The sequence below is a fragment of the Heliangelus exortis genome, chromosome 1 (genome assembly GCF_036169615.1).
Source record: "Heliangelus exortis chromosome 1, bHelExo1.hap1, whole genome shotgun sequence".
Classification (NCBI taxonomy): domain Eukaryota; kingdom Metazoa; phylum Chordata; class Aves; order Apodiformes; family Trochilidae; genus Heliangelus; species Heliangelus exortis.
The window spans coordinates 145,654,615-145,671,213 of NC_092422.1; the positions used below are offsets into that span (position 1 = coordinate 145,654,615).

General features: G+C 45.7%; 1 protein-coding gene across 2 annotated transcripts in view; it reads left to right on the plus strand.

Moving 5' to 3' along the window:
* GTPBP1 (GTP binding protein 1) overlaps window positions 1–16,599 on the plus strand; it is a 21,073-nt gene continuing 4,474 nt past the window's right edge. For both annotated transcript variants that reach the window (XM_071730922.1, XM_071730930.1), the window contains exons 1-11: window positions 1–230; window positions 5,753–5,864; window positions 8,262–8,442; window positions 9,493–9,841; window positions 10,291–10,414; window positions 12,337–12,451; window positions 12,907–13,051; window positions 13,204–13,386; window positions 14,196–14,331; window positions 14,899–15,077; window positions 15,608–15,805. In XM_071730922.1, coding sequence (XP_071587023.1) covers window positions 39–230; window positions 5,753–5,864; window positions 8,262–8,442; window positions 9,493–9,841; window positions 10,291–10,414; window positions 12,337–12,451; window positions 12,907–13,051; window positions 13,204–13,386; window positions 14,196–14,331; window positions 14,899–15,077; window positions 15,608–15,805 — 1,914 coding nt within the window. In that variant the 5' untranslated portion in view covers window positions 1–38. The remainder of the gene's footprint in view (window positions 231–5,752; window positions 5,865–8,261; window positions 8,443–9,492; window positions 9,842–10,290; window positions 10,415–12,336; window positions 12,452–12,906; window positions 13,052–13,203; window positions 13,387–14,195; window positions 14,332–14,898; window positions 15,078–15,607; window positions 15,806–16,599) is intronic.

Genomic DNA, 16,599 nt, shown 5'->3' on the forward strand with positions numbered 1-16,599 from the left:
CGGGGCGGGGGCGGGGGAGGAGGGCCGGGGCAGGGAAGATGGCGGCGGCGGAACGGAGTCGATCCCCGATGGGGGGCTCCCCGGTACCGGCCTGCATGTTCGCCCCGGAGCCCGGATCTCCGGGTGGGGGGCCTCGTGTAGCGGCGGCCGCCTGTCCCCTCCGCTCCGCTTTTGACGCCGAGGACGGCGAAGCGCTCAACGGCGAGCCCGAGATCGACCTCACCAGTAAGGTAGGCCTGGAGGAGGGGCGGGCGGCGGCGAGCGCCATCGCCCCGCCGGGATCCGCGCTGCCCTCTCCCCTCGGGTCGGCTTGCCCGTGGCGGAGCGGGGCGGCTGTGGGGTCGGCCCCTCTCCTTGCCGCCCCCTTCACCTCGGGAGAGCGAGGGGCCTGGGGCCCGCCTGCCTCCGCCGGGGTACGGGGGGGGAGGTCACCCTGGGGCTTCTCTCCGGGCTGGACTTGGGTCCCGGGGGCTCCCTCTCTCCCCACCCCAACACCAGCCATCCGGGAGCGGAGAGCCCGGTGGGCAGAGCCGGGAGGAGCGCAGTAAAGTTGAGCTACGAAGAGGTGAGAGCGATCTGGTGACCCTGCCCATGGCAGGGAGGTTGGACCTAGATGATCTTTAAGGTCCTTTCCATGCTGTTCGGATCATTCTGTGATCTGTACCCTGGCCGGGACAGGAGGGTGCTGGCAGGCTTGTTGTCCTTCCTGTCCATCCTCTCATTGAGCTCAGGGTTTGAGGCTGACAGCTGCCCTAACACCTCGCTCATGTTTTTCCTCTGCGCTGGTTTTCTGCAGTTATCTCTGCTGCCAGTTGTACTCGTTCCTGGGCCTTTCTTCACAATCTTAAAAGCAGGTCAGAGCTCCTAACTTCTAAGTTCAAGGCCTCAGGGACAAGGATGCCTTGCGCTTGCAAACCAGGTTACCACAGTCTGAAAAGGTTTGGTCATGTGCGGTTCCTTGCTGGGATTCAAGTGACAAAACTATGTGGTGGTCTTATTTCTTTAAGAATCTGTTCTCACTACCACTTTGCAGGAAGATACTTCATAGTATTATGTGCCTACCAGAGCCTCTCACAGACCGTATTAGCTGGCTTTCTGTGCCTCCTGCTATTTTGTCCCAGTTGGCTGGTTTCTTTAACTGTGTACCTTTTGCTGCCAAAAGTTTGATGTATTGTGATGCCATCTCCTTCTCTACGGTCTCCTGAAAACTTGGTTCGGTCCACTTGTAATTATGTGTTCCAGAAGTCAGCTTAGCTGGTGTTTCCTCCTGGTTTTCTGCCATCCCTCCTCTTCATGCTTCCAACTGGAGTTGTTCCAAAGTCCTGGATGTACTTGCCCTCTGTGGAGAAATGGAAGGAGAGGAGCTGTGGTGTGTGGATGTAGAAATATTAGTTTTCAAGGGGATGACTGGATATTTTACAGTTTGACACTGTATTAAATGTTAAGAAGATGTTTTACAAGAAAGTAAAGAAATCAAGCTTGCAGTGTTTATTGAGCCACCTGTTCATGCCTTAATGAGCTGGACAAGATTTTAGTACAGGATGCCAGTATCGATCAGTGCTTTGTCTTGGACGTGGCTGATGTGGAAGAGAGTGCAGTAGGACGCCGAGGGTTGTGTCTCTGATTATTCACAGCCAGGAACCTTACCAAAATGCTGATGAAGAAGAGAGAGGAATGCTTTTCTCCTGGAACCCCCATTTCTGTCACAAGCCTGTCTTCCACTCCTAGAAATCTGCAGGCACTATAGAAGGGACAGGTAAGCATTTTTTTTGACATTTACTACAATTTACTTTTCCATACAGCGGTATATACCTGCTGTCTTTTCCCTTTTCATTCATCCCCATATTGGATGAGAGCAAAGACTGAGCTCTGCCCCATCTTTCCAAGTTGGTTTCCTGCTTTGTGCTCAAAACAACAATCATATTTGGTAAGAATACAGTAGCTAACCTGCTCCCTTGCCCCTCCAGTCCCCTGTCTTTTCTGTCTTGCCAGTTGAATTGCTGCCCTCCAATTCCTGTTTAATAAGGTGATTCCTGCTGTAGTTAGTTTGTTTGCTAGCAGTTGCTGCTTTGATCCTTTGATCCCCACCCCCTCACCATGTTACACATTTTTCTCCCAGTCCTCCCCCAATTCCTCAGTGTCTTCGTTTTAAGGTGTGTTCTTTGGGACAACTTTGGGATTCAGTTATCGAGTGACCTTGCCAAGTGATCAAGAAAACAGTTCCATTCATCTGCACAAATTTCTTATCACATTGATCTTAATGGGTGTTTATTTCCCCTTCAGTACTGACACACAGCAGTAGTAATCATTTTTCAGGTCCAGACCATCACACCAGGCTATTAGTGAAGCTGATACTTATATTATGTCTATATTGACAACAGAACCTTAATTGCACTTGAACTACTATCCACAGGATCAGGAAATAACACATGACATTACAGGAAGTGTTGATACGAGACTGAAATATTATAAGATTGGGTTGTCTTTCCCCTGACTTCCCCATGCAAAGTGTCAGACTATGTTATTCCAGTAAGGAGCAGCTCCATGTATCACATAGTGTCTGGTTTGCCCTTAGTCTTTATAGTTTCCCTCATGCTTCTTTTCAAAGGGCTGCCTCTAGTGCCTTAGCCTGATCTCACTGGTGTCTTGAAATTGTTAATTAAAACTATGGCCTCTTGCTTGTTCTTTGGCAGTGCAAAATGCCACAGGCCAGCTTGTCCCCCCTGGATTAAGCTTGGCCATCTGTAGCTATTGCCCTCCTCTGGTGTATGTTAATCCCAAAACTGTCAGAGGAAAGGTGAGAAAAGCTACCTCTCCCCAGAGACTGGGAAGGGACTTGAGAGATGTGATTGCAGAATTGTAAAATATATTTCCTTTTACTGTCATGAGAGTAAAACAATAACTGTTGCTACTTTTTTGCCCTATAGGAAATGCTAGACCTACATGACTCCTACTCTTAACTGCTCAGTGCCTGGCAAAGTGGAAAGAACAGAAGTGAAAAAAAATTGACTTTGTGGGAAAAGCAAAAAGAGTGGAAGTGGCCAAGATGGATGGCCTCTCTTCCATCAAGGAGATGGCAAAGAACACCCTCCCTCTGTTCAGGACTCTAGCGAAAAGGATCTTCAAAACAGCAAGTAAAGTCTTGCAGAGACTTATGAAATTGCAGGACTGGCTGGGGCGGTCTGAAGCAGATGTTCAAAATACTAAATGGCATTGGAAGGTGTGATTCATGAAGGCTGCTATTTGCTCTACCCATCCTTCTCTTGACATCCTGCTAAATCATATCAGCTGCAAGCTTCATTGGCCCCGGGGCAGTCTTTGGAGGACTCCTGCTGTTCTGAGGTAGCAGTTTACCACTGGAGCACCCTTTAACATCACCATTGCACAGCAGTGAAAGAAGCAGGAGGAGGGAGCAGCATTTTGATCTGTGCAACCTCAACACGCACAGGTACCATGCTGTTTGAGCCCCCTGCCCTCCTGCCTGGCACCAAGAGGGAAGGCCACAGCGAGCTGCTTGGCTGAAATGTCCTCCTGATACCTTGCACACTCACTCCACTGAAGCATTGGAACTCATAGAAAAATGAAGATGGTGATGAGACTTGAAGAAACTGAAGTTAGTGTGCCTTTGCATGGCTGGCCCCTGTTATTTTATCGATTTTTATGTGTATGACAGCCTGTTTAATAGCTCTTCCTGAGTCTCTGACCTCTGCTGGTGCACTAACCAAAACAGTGAGCCTGTCTGCTGGGCTTCCAGGAGTTTCTGAAAGTACTCTCTGGGCAAAACAATCCCTACTCATCGACACACAGCCTTCTGTTCTTCTCCTGATCCTCCATATGAACAGCTGCTGATTTCCCTCGCGATGCATTTACATCCAGTGGTCTTCCTTAATAAGAAAACAAAACCTGAAGAACAACTAATAAAGGCAAAACTCAATCCTGTGTAGTAGAAGTAGAGAGACTGTATGTGGCCAGATCAGAGTGCTTTGATACCCTTTGCAGACTGTGACAAGTAGTTCAAAGCCTTAGGTAGGGCATGCATCATAAGTAGGCACATGAAGGTGATTGTCTTTCTCATAGCTGTCTGGCCCTTGAAGACACATATGTGCTTTGTGTGACCCTGAACATCTGAAGAAAGCCTTCGTTGGCTACCTTAAACCTTCTAACCAGGATTTGCTGTCTGTGCTTCAGCTTTCCATCTCCATGTATCACTGTTGTTCTGAAACATGCTTAAATTTGTGGAGGTTTTGGTTCCCTTACACTCCTCATTTCTATTAAAGGTAGTAACAGGTGGTTCCTTCTTGAATGCATATTGTGTTAGCTGTACTAGCAAGTCAGGCTGTATTAGTAGAGAGTGTTGGGCAGGCTTGAAGATGTAATAATTGTGAACTGCTGTATGGCATGTGTTTGTTTTAGGCAAATCTAGCACAGATGTCAGACTGGTCGTAGCGCATTGTGGGGAGGAGCACATCTCTCTGGGTGTGATTTTGGAATGTTTAAGAGAGGGCAGCTAATGTGAAGTATGGATTTTATTGAGTGTTTTAGTGTGGGACAGACGTGACTACGCAAAATGGCTATCAACAGGTTATAGTCTTTACAACTCTTTACTAAAAGTGCCTTTTAAACAGCAATGCATGTCTCAGTTGCTACAGCTCTTGAGCCACTGTCCCAGGATGCTTAAGCCACTAGCAGATTTGTAACCATGGGGGCAGCCAGAGAGCAGGTAGCCCATGGGTCCTGAATGGGTGATGAAGGTCTCCTTGGTCTGCCTCTGCCTCACTACTAGTGTGTCCACCCTGTGTGAGTGCCTTCCGTTGCACTATATGAGTAACACAGGTTTTTGCCAGAAATGATGCTATGCCATTCTCTTGTAAGAAAAATCATTCCTGAAGCACTGTCTTGTCCTCATTTTCCTGTGTTTCTGCCCACTTTTTCTTGATGCCTCTGCAGGGAAGGGTAACGCTGTGGTTGCTGCGATAACCACAGTTGCAGTCAAAGCCTCTTGGTAGCACAGCTGCTGGCTTTGAAGACTGCAGCTCTCTGCTGGTGAAACAATCAAGTAAGCTTATCCAAACTGCATTGTGTGTCTGCCTCTCAGCACTGTAGTGTGAAGTACCTGGAGTTTTGTTAGTACTTTGAAAATAATGCTTATTTGTGTTTTCTCTTTCCCTTTGGCTTCCTCAGAAAACAAAAGGGGAGATAAAGTACATGAAAGATTTGTGAGATGCTCTGGGTTTTGGTGCCTAGGTGTTTCTCTGCAGTGAGGTCTGGCTGGCTTCCTCTGGCTGCCCCCTCATGCTTTGCAGGGAACAGCAGCACTCTCTGCAGCTGTGACTTGTGGAGTACCCAGCTAAGGAATTTCTCTGGAGAAAATATCTCCTCCCCTTTCTGTTTTCCTTGAATGAAAACATGTATTACACAGAAGCAGAAGCCACTTAAATGTGGCTTTTAAACATTGGTTACTTCAAAATGAAGTAGGTCTTTTTTCTTTCTTTGAAGTATATCTTCGGACATAAATGAGCTCTGAGCTCAGACAAATTACCTTGTGTGGTGTCACAAGAAAACAGCTGTCAGCAAAACTGGGTATAAAGAAAACAAAACAACACAAAACCCCAAAGCACCAGAAAGTGGTCCTCGAGAAAGAACCTTTCTCTTTTTATAAAACACACAGAGTGATTGTCCTTATGACTGAAGCTGGTTTTGAAGTTGCTTGCTTGACATCTAGCTTCAAATGGATATTTGAACTTCTTTCCAGCTGGTGATGGTGAGTCCAACTTCAGAGCAGTATGACAGCTTGCTTCGTCAGATGTCAGAGAGGATTGATGAGGGATGCGGAGAGACCATCTATGTCATTGGTCAAGGATCAGGTGAGTATAGTTTCCTCAGGAAAAAAAAACAACATTAAAATTTTAAGAAAGACCTAGTTCATCTAACTGGCCTGCTGCTGAAGATAGTACTTACTTCTCCAGAATAACTTGGAAACCTGCATAAAGTATAGCAGAACATGTGGGACAGATTCTTTTACTTTACTCCTGCCAGCTGTTGTCTTAAACAGTGGAGCTAAACATATTTTTTGTGTAAAATGATACAAGTTGTTTTTGGAAATAAGGTGTAAAATATCTGGGCACACCAGGAAAAGATGAAGGATCTGAAATTCTTCTAACAGTTTTAGTACAGACATCCTCAATGTCTGGTGGAGATCTTGTTCTTTCTGCTTTGTTCACTACTCCATTGTAAATACTACAATTTTTACCCCACTGGAATATATTGGATAGCCAAAATACGTGCTGCTGACTTTCATAGTGTGTGTCTGTACTGCGGAGAGAAAGGTTTTTCCTTTTCTCAGCATGAGGCCTTTATTGTCACATAAACTGGGGTGTGACTGCAGTCATTTGCCTTTTAGGCTTTACCACTTTAGATGGATTGCCTTTTTGTTCATTTTTACAATTCAAATATTTGCATCTCATGCTGGTAAAATAATACTGAGTGTGGCCTTGCTATGAAATCAAAACTTCTTTCCTGAATACAGAAAAGTTGTCTGTGGCTAGCGTAAGGCTGAAGACATTTTACTAGTTACTACATTTGAGGAAGAATACGAACCCCATGTCCTCATAGTGCCAGAGTTGGCCAAGATAATGGAAGGAGGAAGTTGTGTTACCTCAGAACCGTGTGCTTTTTGGGTTTTCTTAGTATCTTGCAAAGCAGCCAATGTAGAGAAGCCAGCATTAGATAATCAGTTGTTGTGTGGCCGGTATCACAGGGATAACGCTCTTGTGTCCAAGCGAGCTTCCCACATGTAGTCTGAATCCTTGATATTTGGGATAACCACACCTGCAGGGGAGATCTAGCCAGTTAGGCTGATAAAGGCTTTCTCTCCTAGAATGCCTTGTGAGGGTGTTAACTGGTGGTTGTTACAATGACATACTTAGAAGTAGACATTTGTTTCTTAAAATATGAGCTAATACTTCTGACTTCGTTTGGGATTCCTGCAGTCAAGGAAGACTGGGATATTTTCTGTAAATTGGAAACAACAACCAGTATTTTGATCATCAAGGATATCTGCCTCAGATGACCAAGAGCAAGTGAAGGCTGCCAGGTTGCTCACTACTGCATCAGTAGTGACCCTTCCCTTTCTGCCTTGGCTCCTACTCACTCCTTCTATCCCCCCCTTCTTCTTCTTCCCCTTCTACAACCCAAGAGTCCAGCCATGGTGCTTTTTGTTCCCCTCCCCCCCATCTCAGCAGCTTCTCAGCCAGTTTATGAGCTAGGTCAGATATCACCCAGCAGCTCTACTTGTTGTAGAGCTGTGCACTACTTCAAATGCTGATTAGTTCATGCAGACTGCAGTTACTGCTCACCAGCTGATGAGTCAGCCATGCGTGTGAATGCACACACAGCAATAGCTTGGGTCATCCATGTGCTGTGTGTCTCTCCACCTTTGTTTGTTGTGGTTTTTTCTTACTCAAGTGATGATTCTGGCCTTAAATTTGTGCTGCTTCTCATCACCTATGCTGGGAGGGCAGCTGAGAGCTGTGGTAGTCTTTAAACAATGTAGAGAGTTGCCATGGGCTTGCTCTGACTGTCAGCTCTTTGCTTGGGTGGGCTGTTGGAGCCTGCCATGCCTTCCTTTTTTTTTTCTGGCCTCATGTGCTGTCAGCATTTCTTTCAAGTTCCAGGGCGAAGGCAGTGAGACATGCCAAAAACATTGTTTTAACTGGAGTACGTGGGGGCTAAAGAAATTGCTGCGCAGGCTAGACTTGCAGAAAATGCGTGCTTGGGATGTGGTTTTACAAAATAAGCTGATTGTTTAAATTGGTCCCAGACTCGCTGGTTAATTGTGGTGATATTTCAGTCAGAGCATCCCTTCTGTTAATGATTTTCCCTTTATTGCAATACAAGAGGAAGTGTTTTTTTCTGACTGAAAGGAAATAACACACAAGGTACACTCAGCGAGTGAAGTAAGGGAATTAGACAGGAATGTGTCTTTCTCACTGGTCCATAAGTATTTGCTTGTAGAAATTGTGAAGAAAACTCCTCTGGATGAAAGATGGTGCTTTTCTAGTATCTTTTAATACTCTAGAGTGAAGACCATCTTTTTTCATTTTGGGCAAAGGGGGCTTATTCTGTGTACATGGCTGTCACCTCCAGTGCACATATAAATCCCAATCAGTGTCCCACGTTCCAGGCAGAACAGGAGTATTGCTGCTGGTCGTTGCAAGGTGGTTCTCACTGACTGTCCTGTGTCTCCTCAACCTCATAACTAGATGGGACTGAATATGGTCTGAGCGAGGCAGACATGGAAGCATCCTATGCCACGTTGAAGAGCATGGCAGAGCAGATCGAGGCAGATGTGATTCTCCTGCGGGAGCACCAGGAGGCAGGGGGCAAGGTGCGCGACTACCTCGTTCGGAAACGTGTTGGTGACAACGACTTCCTGGAGGTCAGGTGAGGAGCTGGGTGGAGACAGGGTTAGACAGCACCCCAGCTGCATTTTTACCGTGTGAGCAGTCCCTGATGATGAGCCAGCAGCACTGATTCAGGTCTGGGTGTTGTAGCTACCCAACAAAAGCAATTGAGTTTGACCACTCCTTGCTAATGAAATCACCTTTTTGTTGTTGTTGCCATCTCTATTGTGAACAAACTGTTTGTGGAGATTTGCCTGCCTTTACCTGAGGGCTGTTGCTCTCTGGGTGACAGCTTTGCAGTTTGGGGATCTTTTGTGGGCTGGAATCCCAGCAGGGAGTCACACATTCATATTATATCTATATGTGTATGCATATATACGTGCTGCTGGAATGCAATACTTTTGACTAAGGATTCAATTCTATTCAAAGACTGTGATGATCCAAGTCACCTTTTAATGGACATACAATAGCTACAATAGTTCTAGTGCAACTTGAGAGTCTGCTCAGACCTGGATGGAATGGATTTCCAGCATTTGCCAACTGCCACCTTTGTCAGAGACAAGGAACGAGATAGCTGTTGGAGCAGGTTTTCTCTTAAAATATTTCACTGTTGTTTCATCTTTTCTGGTAATAGAAATTTAAATTTCTGTGCTCTCTTTAGCACCTGGTGCTGTTGCAACAGGAGAAATACAAAAGAGGCAGTGCTATTTTAATCAAAGTTGGGATTTAATCTTTTTTTTGAATTGACACAGTGTGAGTGTTGGTTTGCAGAGAATGGAGCTTTGAAAAGAGATACTCAGTATGGCATCAAGACACATGAAATTCATCTGACTGTGGCCTGGACACCAGTGACACGTTTTCACTATCTTCCATATCCCAGTTCCCAGAGTCTAGGATCTCCCCTGTTCCCTAATGATTCTGAAAGAACCTTTTCTCTGCTTGTGAAGGTCTGATATTTTTTCAGTCCCTCTTTCGAGGTTAGGGACGAAAAAGCTCATTATTTGCAGGAGCAGTGGTGTTAAGTTTTTCCTAATTTTTTGTTTCTTCAGATACCAGATTTTAACAGGTTCCTGCTTTCTTTCCCCTCCAGGGTAGCAGTGGTTGGCAATGTGGACGCAGGAAAGAGCACTCTGCTGGGTGTCTTGACACATGGTGAACTCGACAATGGCCGAGGCTTTGCTCGGCAAAAGCTTTTCCGCCATAAACATGAGATTGAGTCAGGCCGCACCAGCAGTGTGGGCAATGACATTCTTGGCTTTGACAGCGAGGGCAACGTGGTGAACAAGCCTGACAGCCATGGTGGCAGCTTGGAATGGACAAAGATCTGTGAGAAATCCACCAAGGTCATTACTTTCATTGACCTAGCTGGTCACGAAAAGTACCTGAAAACTACCGTCTTCGGCATGACCGGCCATCTACCTGACTTCTGCATGCTTATGGTAGGTAGCAAGAAAGATGTATGGTACCAGCAAGAATGGGGCTGTTCAAACATTTAACAGCCTCAGCTTCTTTCCTATTGTACTCCTGCTGTGGGGTTGTGAAGGGAGGCAGCATCTGTTAGAGGTGGAGAGTGGCAGCCACTGTGGGTATTTTGTCAGGACTCTGAGGCAAGTGCCTCAGGACTGTTAGTCCCAGGCAAGCCCAAGACATATGGTTCTTGAAAACTGGAAGATTTTTAGACTTCACAAAACCTTGTTAAAATGGAGGAGAAATGAGTCCTTAGCCAATGTCCAAGACTACTTGAAATGAGCTGAGTCTGTTCATGCAGTCCCAATGATACATCTACAACCTAAGCACAGTATACTGCATGTCTGACACAAGACCTTCTCTATAACCTACCTCAGTGCAGGACAACTGTACATCACCATTTCTTGTATCCTTGGTGTAGGTTGGCAGTAATGCTGGGATTGTTGGAATGACCAAGGAGCACTTGGGCCTGGCTCTTGCACTTAACGTTCCTGTCTTTGTTGTCGTGACCAAGATTGACATGTGCCCTGCCAACATCCTACAAGGTGAGTCCTTACAAGCTTTCTTCAGGGCTGCTTCTTACTTCTGTCTGTGCTGTTCTATGCTTGAGTTGAGGAATTACAGCTGGAGGAAAGCTGCTTTATCTGCATTTGACTGTATCTTTAACAATTTCCAGAAATCTATCCATTTTGCAAGCACTTCACTCATAATCACCATTTCAAAATTACCTGACTTGGGGGACTCATCTGGGCAAGCCGAAAGTGTTTGATACAGGATTTTGATTAATTTAGCTCTAAGGGGAGAAGCATACAATTGAGGTTGTGGCTTTTCCTTCTCTCTGGGTATTTAAACATGGAGGAAATGTCTGGAAGTGCTCTTGAAATCTGCTTTCCTCCTTGCCCACAGTTTGAGTGTGATCTTAAGCTGTGATCAAACTTGATGTCCAGCAGGTGTTAGGTGATGGGACTGCTGCTTGTTATACATCCTGCCCACTTGGGCACTTCTCAGATACCCTGGCATAACTACAGCAGCTCCTTCCTCTGTCTGAACACCCAGTCAACAAACACTTAATAAATCATGGTCCAAAGCAGGTTCATATATGTGCTGTGGTAGCAGGGCTGGACTAGACATAAGTGGGTATGGCAGTGGGCAGCAGGGAATAATGAAATTCTTGCTCAGCAGTAGTTAAAGCAGCACCTCTGACTCCAGCAGTGTCCTGTTAACCTTTGTGTGGCATTTTTTCAGGTTGTGACCAAGTCTCACCTCTAAAATTCTCTCGATGCATTTCTCATACCTTCAGGAACGTGCTGTGGTTAATCTGAGCAATAGTTGTTTTGATAATCAGTCATAGGGATTAGGAAAGGGAACACTCCAAGTACTGTCTGTGGTTAGTTCGTTATTGTAAAAAAGCTAAATATGTTTCAGGTAAACAGGTGCATGTGATCAGAAGATAATCTAAATGTCTCTGTAATAGGTAGTTGGCAAATAAATGTAAGATAAACATAAGATAATAACTGGGAAGGAATGAGAAAATTTGGTGAGTAGAGCAGAGTTGCTCTTGAAAGAAGCGACTCCTGTGTCATGTGTGTTTAAATTAAATAGACACAAGACCTGGCTCAAGTGTATGTGTGAAAAACAGATGGCATGATTAGATATTTGTGTTTCTGTATCCAAAACATTACTTTCCCATAGGCAGTCATTTGTTCACAAAAAGCATCTAATTGGATGACAGTTATAGAATATTAATTTGCTCTTTTCAGCCCTTACTAGCCTGTTGGGCTTTTTCCTCTTCTGTTGTAATGCACTTTGCAGGAGGCTGATGCTAGGGTATCAGGTAATGCTGTTGCACAGATAGATGAGGCTTAGAAAAGAAATTAAAGAGGCAAAAGATCAAAGGTGGGACCCATCAGGTTTGTCCCAAAGTATTTATTTCTGCATCTGTCCCTTTTATACTGTGCTAGTTGGTAATAGTGATCTTTACCTCTTTCATGCTTTTCTAACCTTCTAGGGCAGGGCAATTGCCAGGGATGTTGTGTTGAGATTGGTTTGGTCAAAATTGATTTCTAATTAACATGTTCTCAAATGATTCAAATTCTGAGTGCTGCTGGTTTTATCGAGTTCCATATGAAAACTATTACAGGAAGAGGAAATACCTTGCAACTGCTTAAAGCTACGTAATAGAAAGCTATAAAACGTCTACTTCACAGCACTGCACGTGCAGGTGCAAATATTTATGTCTGTTCATGTATGGTGTTGCTTGGCAGCAGGCTAGCTGGCATGAAATGGAAGCTGGAATGGCTCCTCAGTTCCACCTGGGCTGCAGCAAACTCAGTCTCATGCACCTTTAGCCCTCTTCTCCTGTCTGTTTGTGACAAAAGCACCAGTCTCCCTTCGGGGAGAGACCCCACGAAAGCGATTTGTAAAGATGGGAGTTGCTGCCCTAACAATATTCATTTCACCCTTTAAGAAACCCTGAAGCTGTTACAGCGACTGCTGAAGTCCCCAGGGTGCAGGAAGATTCCCGTGCTGGTTCAGAGCAAGGATGATGTCATTGTAACAGCCTCCAACTTCAGCTCAGAGAGGTAACGGGAGTAGAGGAGAGTCGTTTCTCTTTCAATCCTACTTGGAGACCGGGTGAGAAGATTCAGAAAGAGGGTCCCCTTGTCTAGATGTGTGAAGTTTGCATCTGCCATGTGGCGTGTTGATTCCATAAGAATGTGTTCTGAGCTTGACCTGCTTGTGTTCCCTTCTCTGAGGCAGAAATGAGAGGCTGCTTCTGGGCAGTCTGCAGAAGAAGGCAGGGTATTCGGCTTCCTTCAGTCATGGAACCTTACACCTATTCCTGAATGTCATTAAAAGGCAGAGGCGATGTCGCAGGTTTTTAAACATGGGGTGTTGTGCATATCACTGCCTGCCAGGCTCTCCCTTCCTAGCAGTGTGTATTAAATTCAGTCTCAAGATTTTGGATGTGTCCCTACACATGGAATTCCAGGCAGGGAGGTGAACTAACTCCATTTTCATCGATTTTCCTATACAGGATGTGCCCGATTTTCCAGATTTCAAATGTCACCGGGGAGAACCTAGATTTGCTGAAGATGTTTCTTAATCTCTTGTCTCCACGGACCAGTTACAGGGAAGAAGAGCCAGCAGAATTCCAGATAGATGATACTTACTCTGTCCCGGTAAGGGGCCTGGTATTGGGAAGAATTTTCTGCTCCCTCTTTCAGATAGGAGAAGAAGGCATCATCCCCAGAGAGGGAAGCTCTAGATCTCTTTCTCCTGGTACGGTGAAGTAACCCTAATTACTGTTGTGTTTTTTTCTTTTTTGGCATAGGGTGTAGGAACAGTTGTGTCTGGGACGACACTGAGAGGCCTCATCAAGCTAAATGACACCCTGCTGCTGGGGCCAGATCCCCTTGGCAACTTCCTACCTATTGCTGTCAAGTCCATCCACCGCAAGAGAATGCCGGTCAAAGAAGTGCGGGGAGGCCAGACTGCTTCCTTTGCTTTGAAAAAGGTGAGGTGATCTGCTCCAGACACCCAGAACAGGAACCACCTTGCTCATTTTAGAGTGCTCGTGGAGTTCAGCTGCAATCAGACTGCTTCTGTGAGCCTCAGCTGCCTCATTTCACAGCCCATTAAAATCCTGTAGAACCTCTGTGGGCCCTGTGCCTTGGTTGCTCCACCTGACAGCTGCCAGGTAATAGCAGTGGGACCCAAAGTAGTGAGGAATAGTGTTGGACGTGTGACAAAGCAGGGGCATTGCAAGCAATGTCTCCTGTTGTGCTGCAACTGCATTAGTGGCCTAGGCAGGGCATTTACACTCTTTCTCTCAACCTGTAGCACCAGCTGCATGATTTGGGGCTTAAGAATTAGCAAAACTTGCTGTGATTCCTCTGGTGAAATGTTTCAGTCAATAGAAGCTGCACTGATTTTTAGGGGATATAGTTTAAGCTACACCAAACTTCAGATGCTCAGTCTTACTATTTTGTGTTAACAGACATCGTGCATTTGGAGAGGTCATCTGCTTGGGTACTGTGCAACCATGGTCTGTGTTTTGCTTTTAAACGATAAGCAAGTCAAAACTCCTGTGTCAGTGTTCAGCATTCCCAGTACTCTAATTAAAACTTCATTAGAAACTTCACCTGAACTCAATTTTTGCAACCTTTGCATAACAGTGGTACATACTGTTAAACAGCTCAGCCTTTGTCTTTTGGTGAGCACGAGTTAGCATCTGTGACATCCTTTAGGATCCTTCTGGATGCAGTCAGCCACAGAAGCAAATTTCTTCCCTGGAGAATGACATTAAGGTTTTTTGCTTTTCAGATCAAGCGTTCTTCCATCCGGAAAGGCATGGTAATGGTGTCACCCCGCCTGAATCCACAAGCATCGTGGGAATTTGAGGCAGAGATTCTGGTGCTCCATCACCCCACCACCATCAGCCCACGATATCAGGCCATGGGTATGTGTCAGTGTTGTCCCATCTTTGCTTCCCAGTGGTAACAGTTTGTATCGGCTCTAGCCTGAGATTATTTTTCTCCCAATGGCTCTGTCACCCTGAATATAAGCAACAGTTCCTGGTCTGACTTTTCTCAGCAATGTATTAGAGAGAGAGTGGCAAAGGCTGTAGGTAAAAGGAGGTGTGTGACTACAAGTGTACTTGGAGGCTGCCTGAGCCACATCTCTGAGGTGCAAAGATCCTTCAGCTTCAAATACTGACTGAGAGACTTGCTTTAGGTCCTGCCCTCTATAGGTCCTGCCTGGCTGCTTGGCATATAGGATTCTGTTGAGGATGCTTCAGTATAGCCTCTGTTCCAAGCCATCTGTTTTAGCTCATCTGTGTTCTCTTTTTGAGGACTGAACAAAGGCAGCCACGTGACCCATGTAGTCTTTTGTGCACGGTATATTTTTACATTCCAAACTCGGTGCTGTTAGCTGTAGGGTAGCAAGAGCTGCCTTAGATGTCTGGCTGAAGCTTATTCCACCAACGGCACTGGCTGCTGAAAGCCTTTGTGCATTACATTCACAGTGCATTGTGGCAGCATCCGTCAGACAGCCACGATTCTCAGCATGGACAAGGACTGCCTACGGACAGGGGACAAAGCCACAGTGCACTTCCGCTTCATCAAAACCCCGGAATATTTGCATATAGACCAGCGTCTGGTCTTCCGTGAAGGCCGCACCAAAGCTGTGGGCACCATCACTAAGGTAAAGGCTGAAGAGTCAGACTTTTTTTTTTTTTCTTTTTTTTTTTTCCCCCATTGGCTGCTTTTGGCACTGAGAAGCCAGCAGGAGAATCCCAATAGCTCTGGGAAATTGAGGGAAGAGGCCGTCCTTCGATCACAAACATCAGCGTTGATGTGGGTTGCAGATGAACAGTGTGCTTTGTCATCTGGTGGGTTTTAGCTGGTATGAATGGGGGATTGGGACTGTGGGGGGGTGAGCTAGATTCCTCTGGTTCTCACGGCTTCGTCTCTTCCTGACATCTTGTAGCTGGTACCTTTGAGTCATATTGCAGAGGGCTGAGTGTCACCCCAGCTGAGTGGCCCTTTCCACGCTGTAAAGGTTCTTGAGTACAGCTCAGGAGCCCAGATTTGTTTGAACAGCTGCTGCTCTATAGTTCTCTCAATGGCTATTGGTATCAATTCTCCCAACAGGTTTTGTTAAAAAGCAACATTGAACCTTTCCATATTGACCTTTTTAATGCTGATTTTGGCCTCTTCCTTTGTAATGTGCAGTTACTCCAGACCACCAATAACTCTCCGATGAACTCCAAGCCACAGCAGATCAAGATGCAGTCAACCAAGAAGGGAGCCATTACAAAACGAGAGGATGGTGTTCCCCAAGCTGGGATGGCAGCTGGAGGCCCACCAGCTGGGGATGAGGCCCCCTCAACAGCAGCAGTGCCGCTGACTCCTACTGCCCTGCAACCATTGGTAAGTGAGGAAAATACCATGTCTGTCCTAGCTGTTTGCATCCTGGTCTCACCTATTGGAGGAAGGGCATGCTAAAACACAAGCATTATTCCCCCACATCCTTGAACTCACCTTCAGACTCAATATGCAACAGAAATATAGAAATGTACGCAGTCCTGCAGCAGAAATTGGGATTCTCTGATGACTGGATGACTCCTCATGGCTGATGTTTCATCAGCTAGCAGCTTGTGGTCCTGGAACAATTCATATTAGACTTCAGCAAGTGCCTAATGCAACGTCCTGTTCCAAGTAGGATTAGCTGTGAGGTCAGACCAGGTTGCTCAGGGTTTTATACGGTCATGTCTTTAAAAGCTCCAAGGAGCAAGGCTGCACAACCTGCCTTGGCAACCTCTTCACTACTTGTTTATTCACTGCTCACAGTGAAGATGCATCTTCATACACCCGGCAGCTGAACTAGTGAAGCATTTAACAGCCAGTCACAAAATGTGTCTCTGCTGTCTGAGTGAGAGGTAAAACATCCCTCCACTAGAGAAATTACAACCTAATTAGTAGTAGCAAACACAGGTCATCTGCCCTGTCAAGGAGGGAAGATGGAAATGTTGAAGGAAGAGGAAAAGCTTATCTCTTTTGAGAGTTTTATCCAGGTTTTGTTGGTTAGAACTTGTCTGTGCATCTTGTCTGAGACAGATAACTAACCTTCTTTGTCCAAAAGGAATGGAAACTCAATTCTAATTGCAGGCTTTGGGGACTATTTATCACCTTTTTTGCATGAGTGTCTTCTTTTAGTTTTCTTA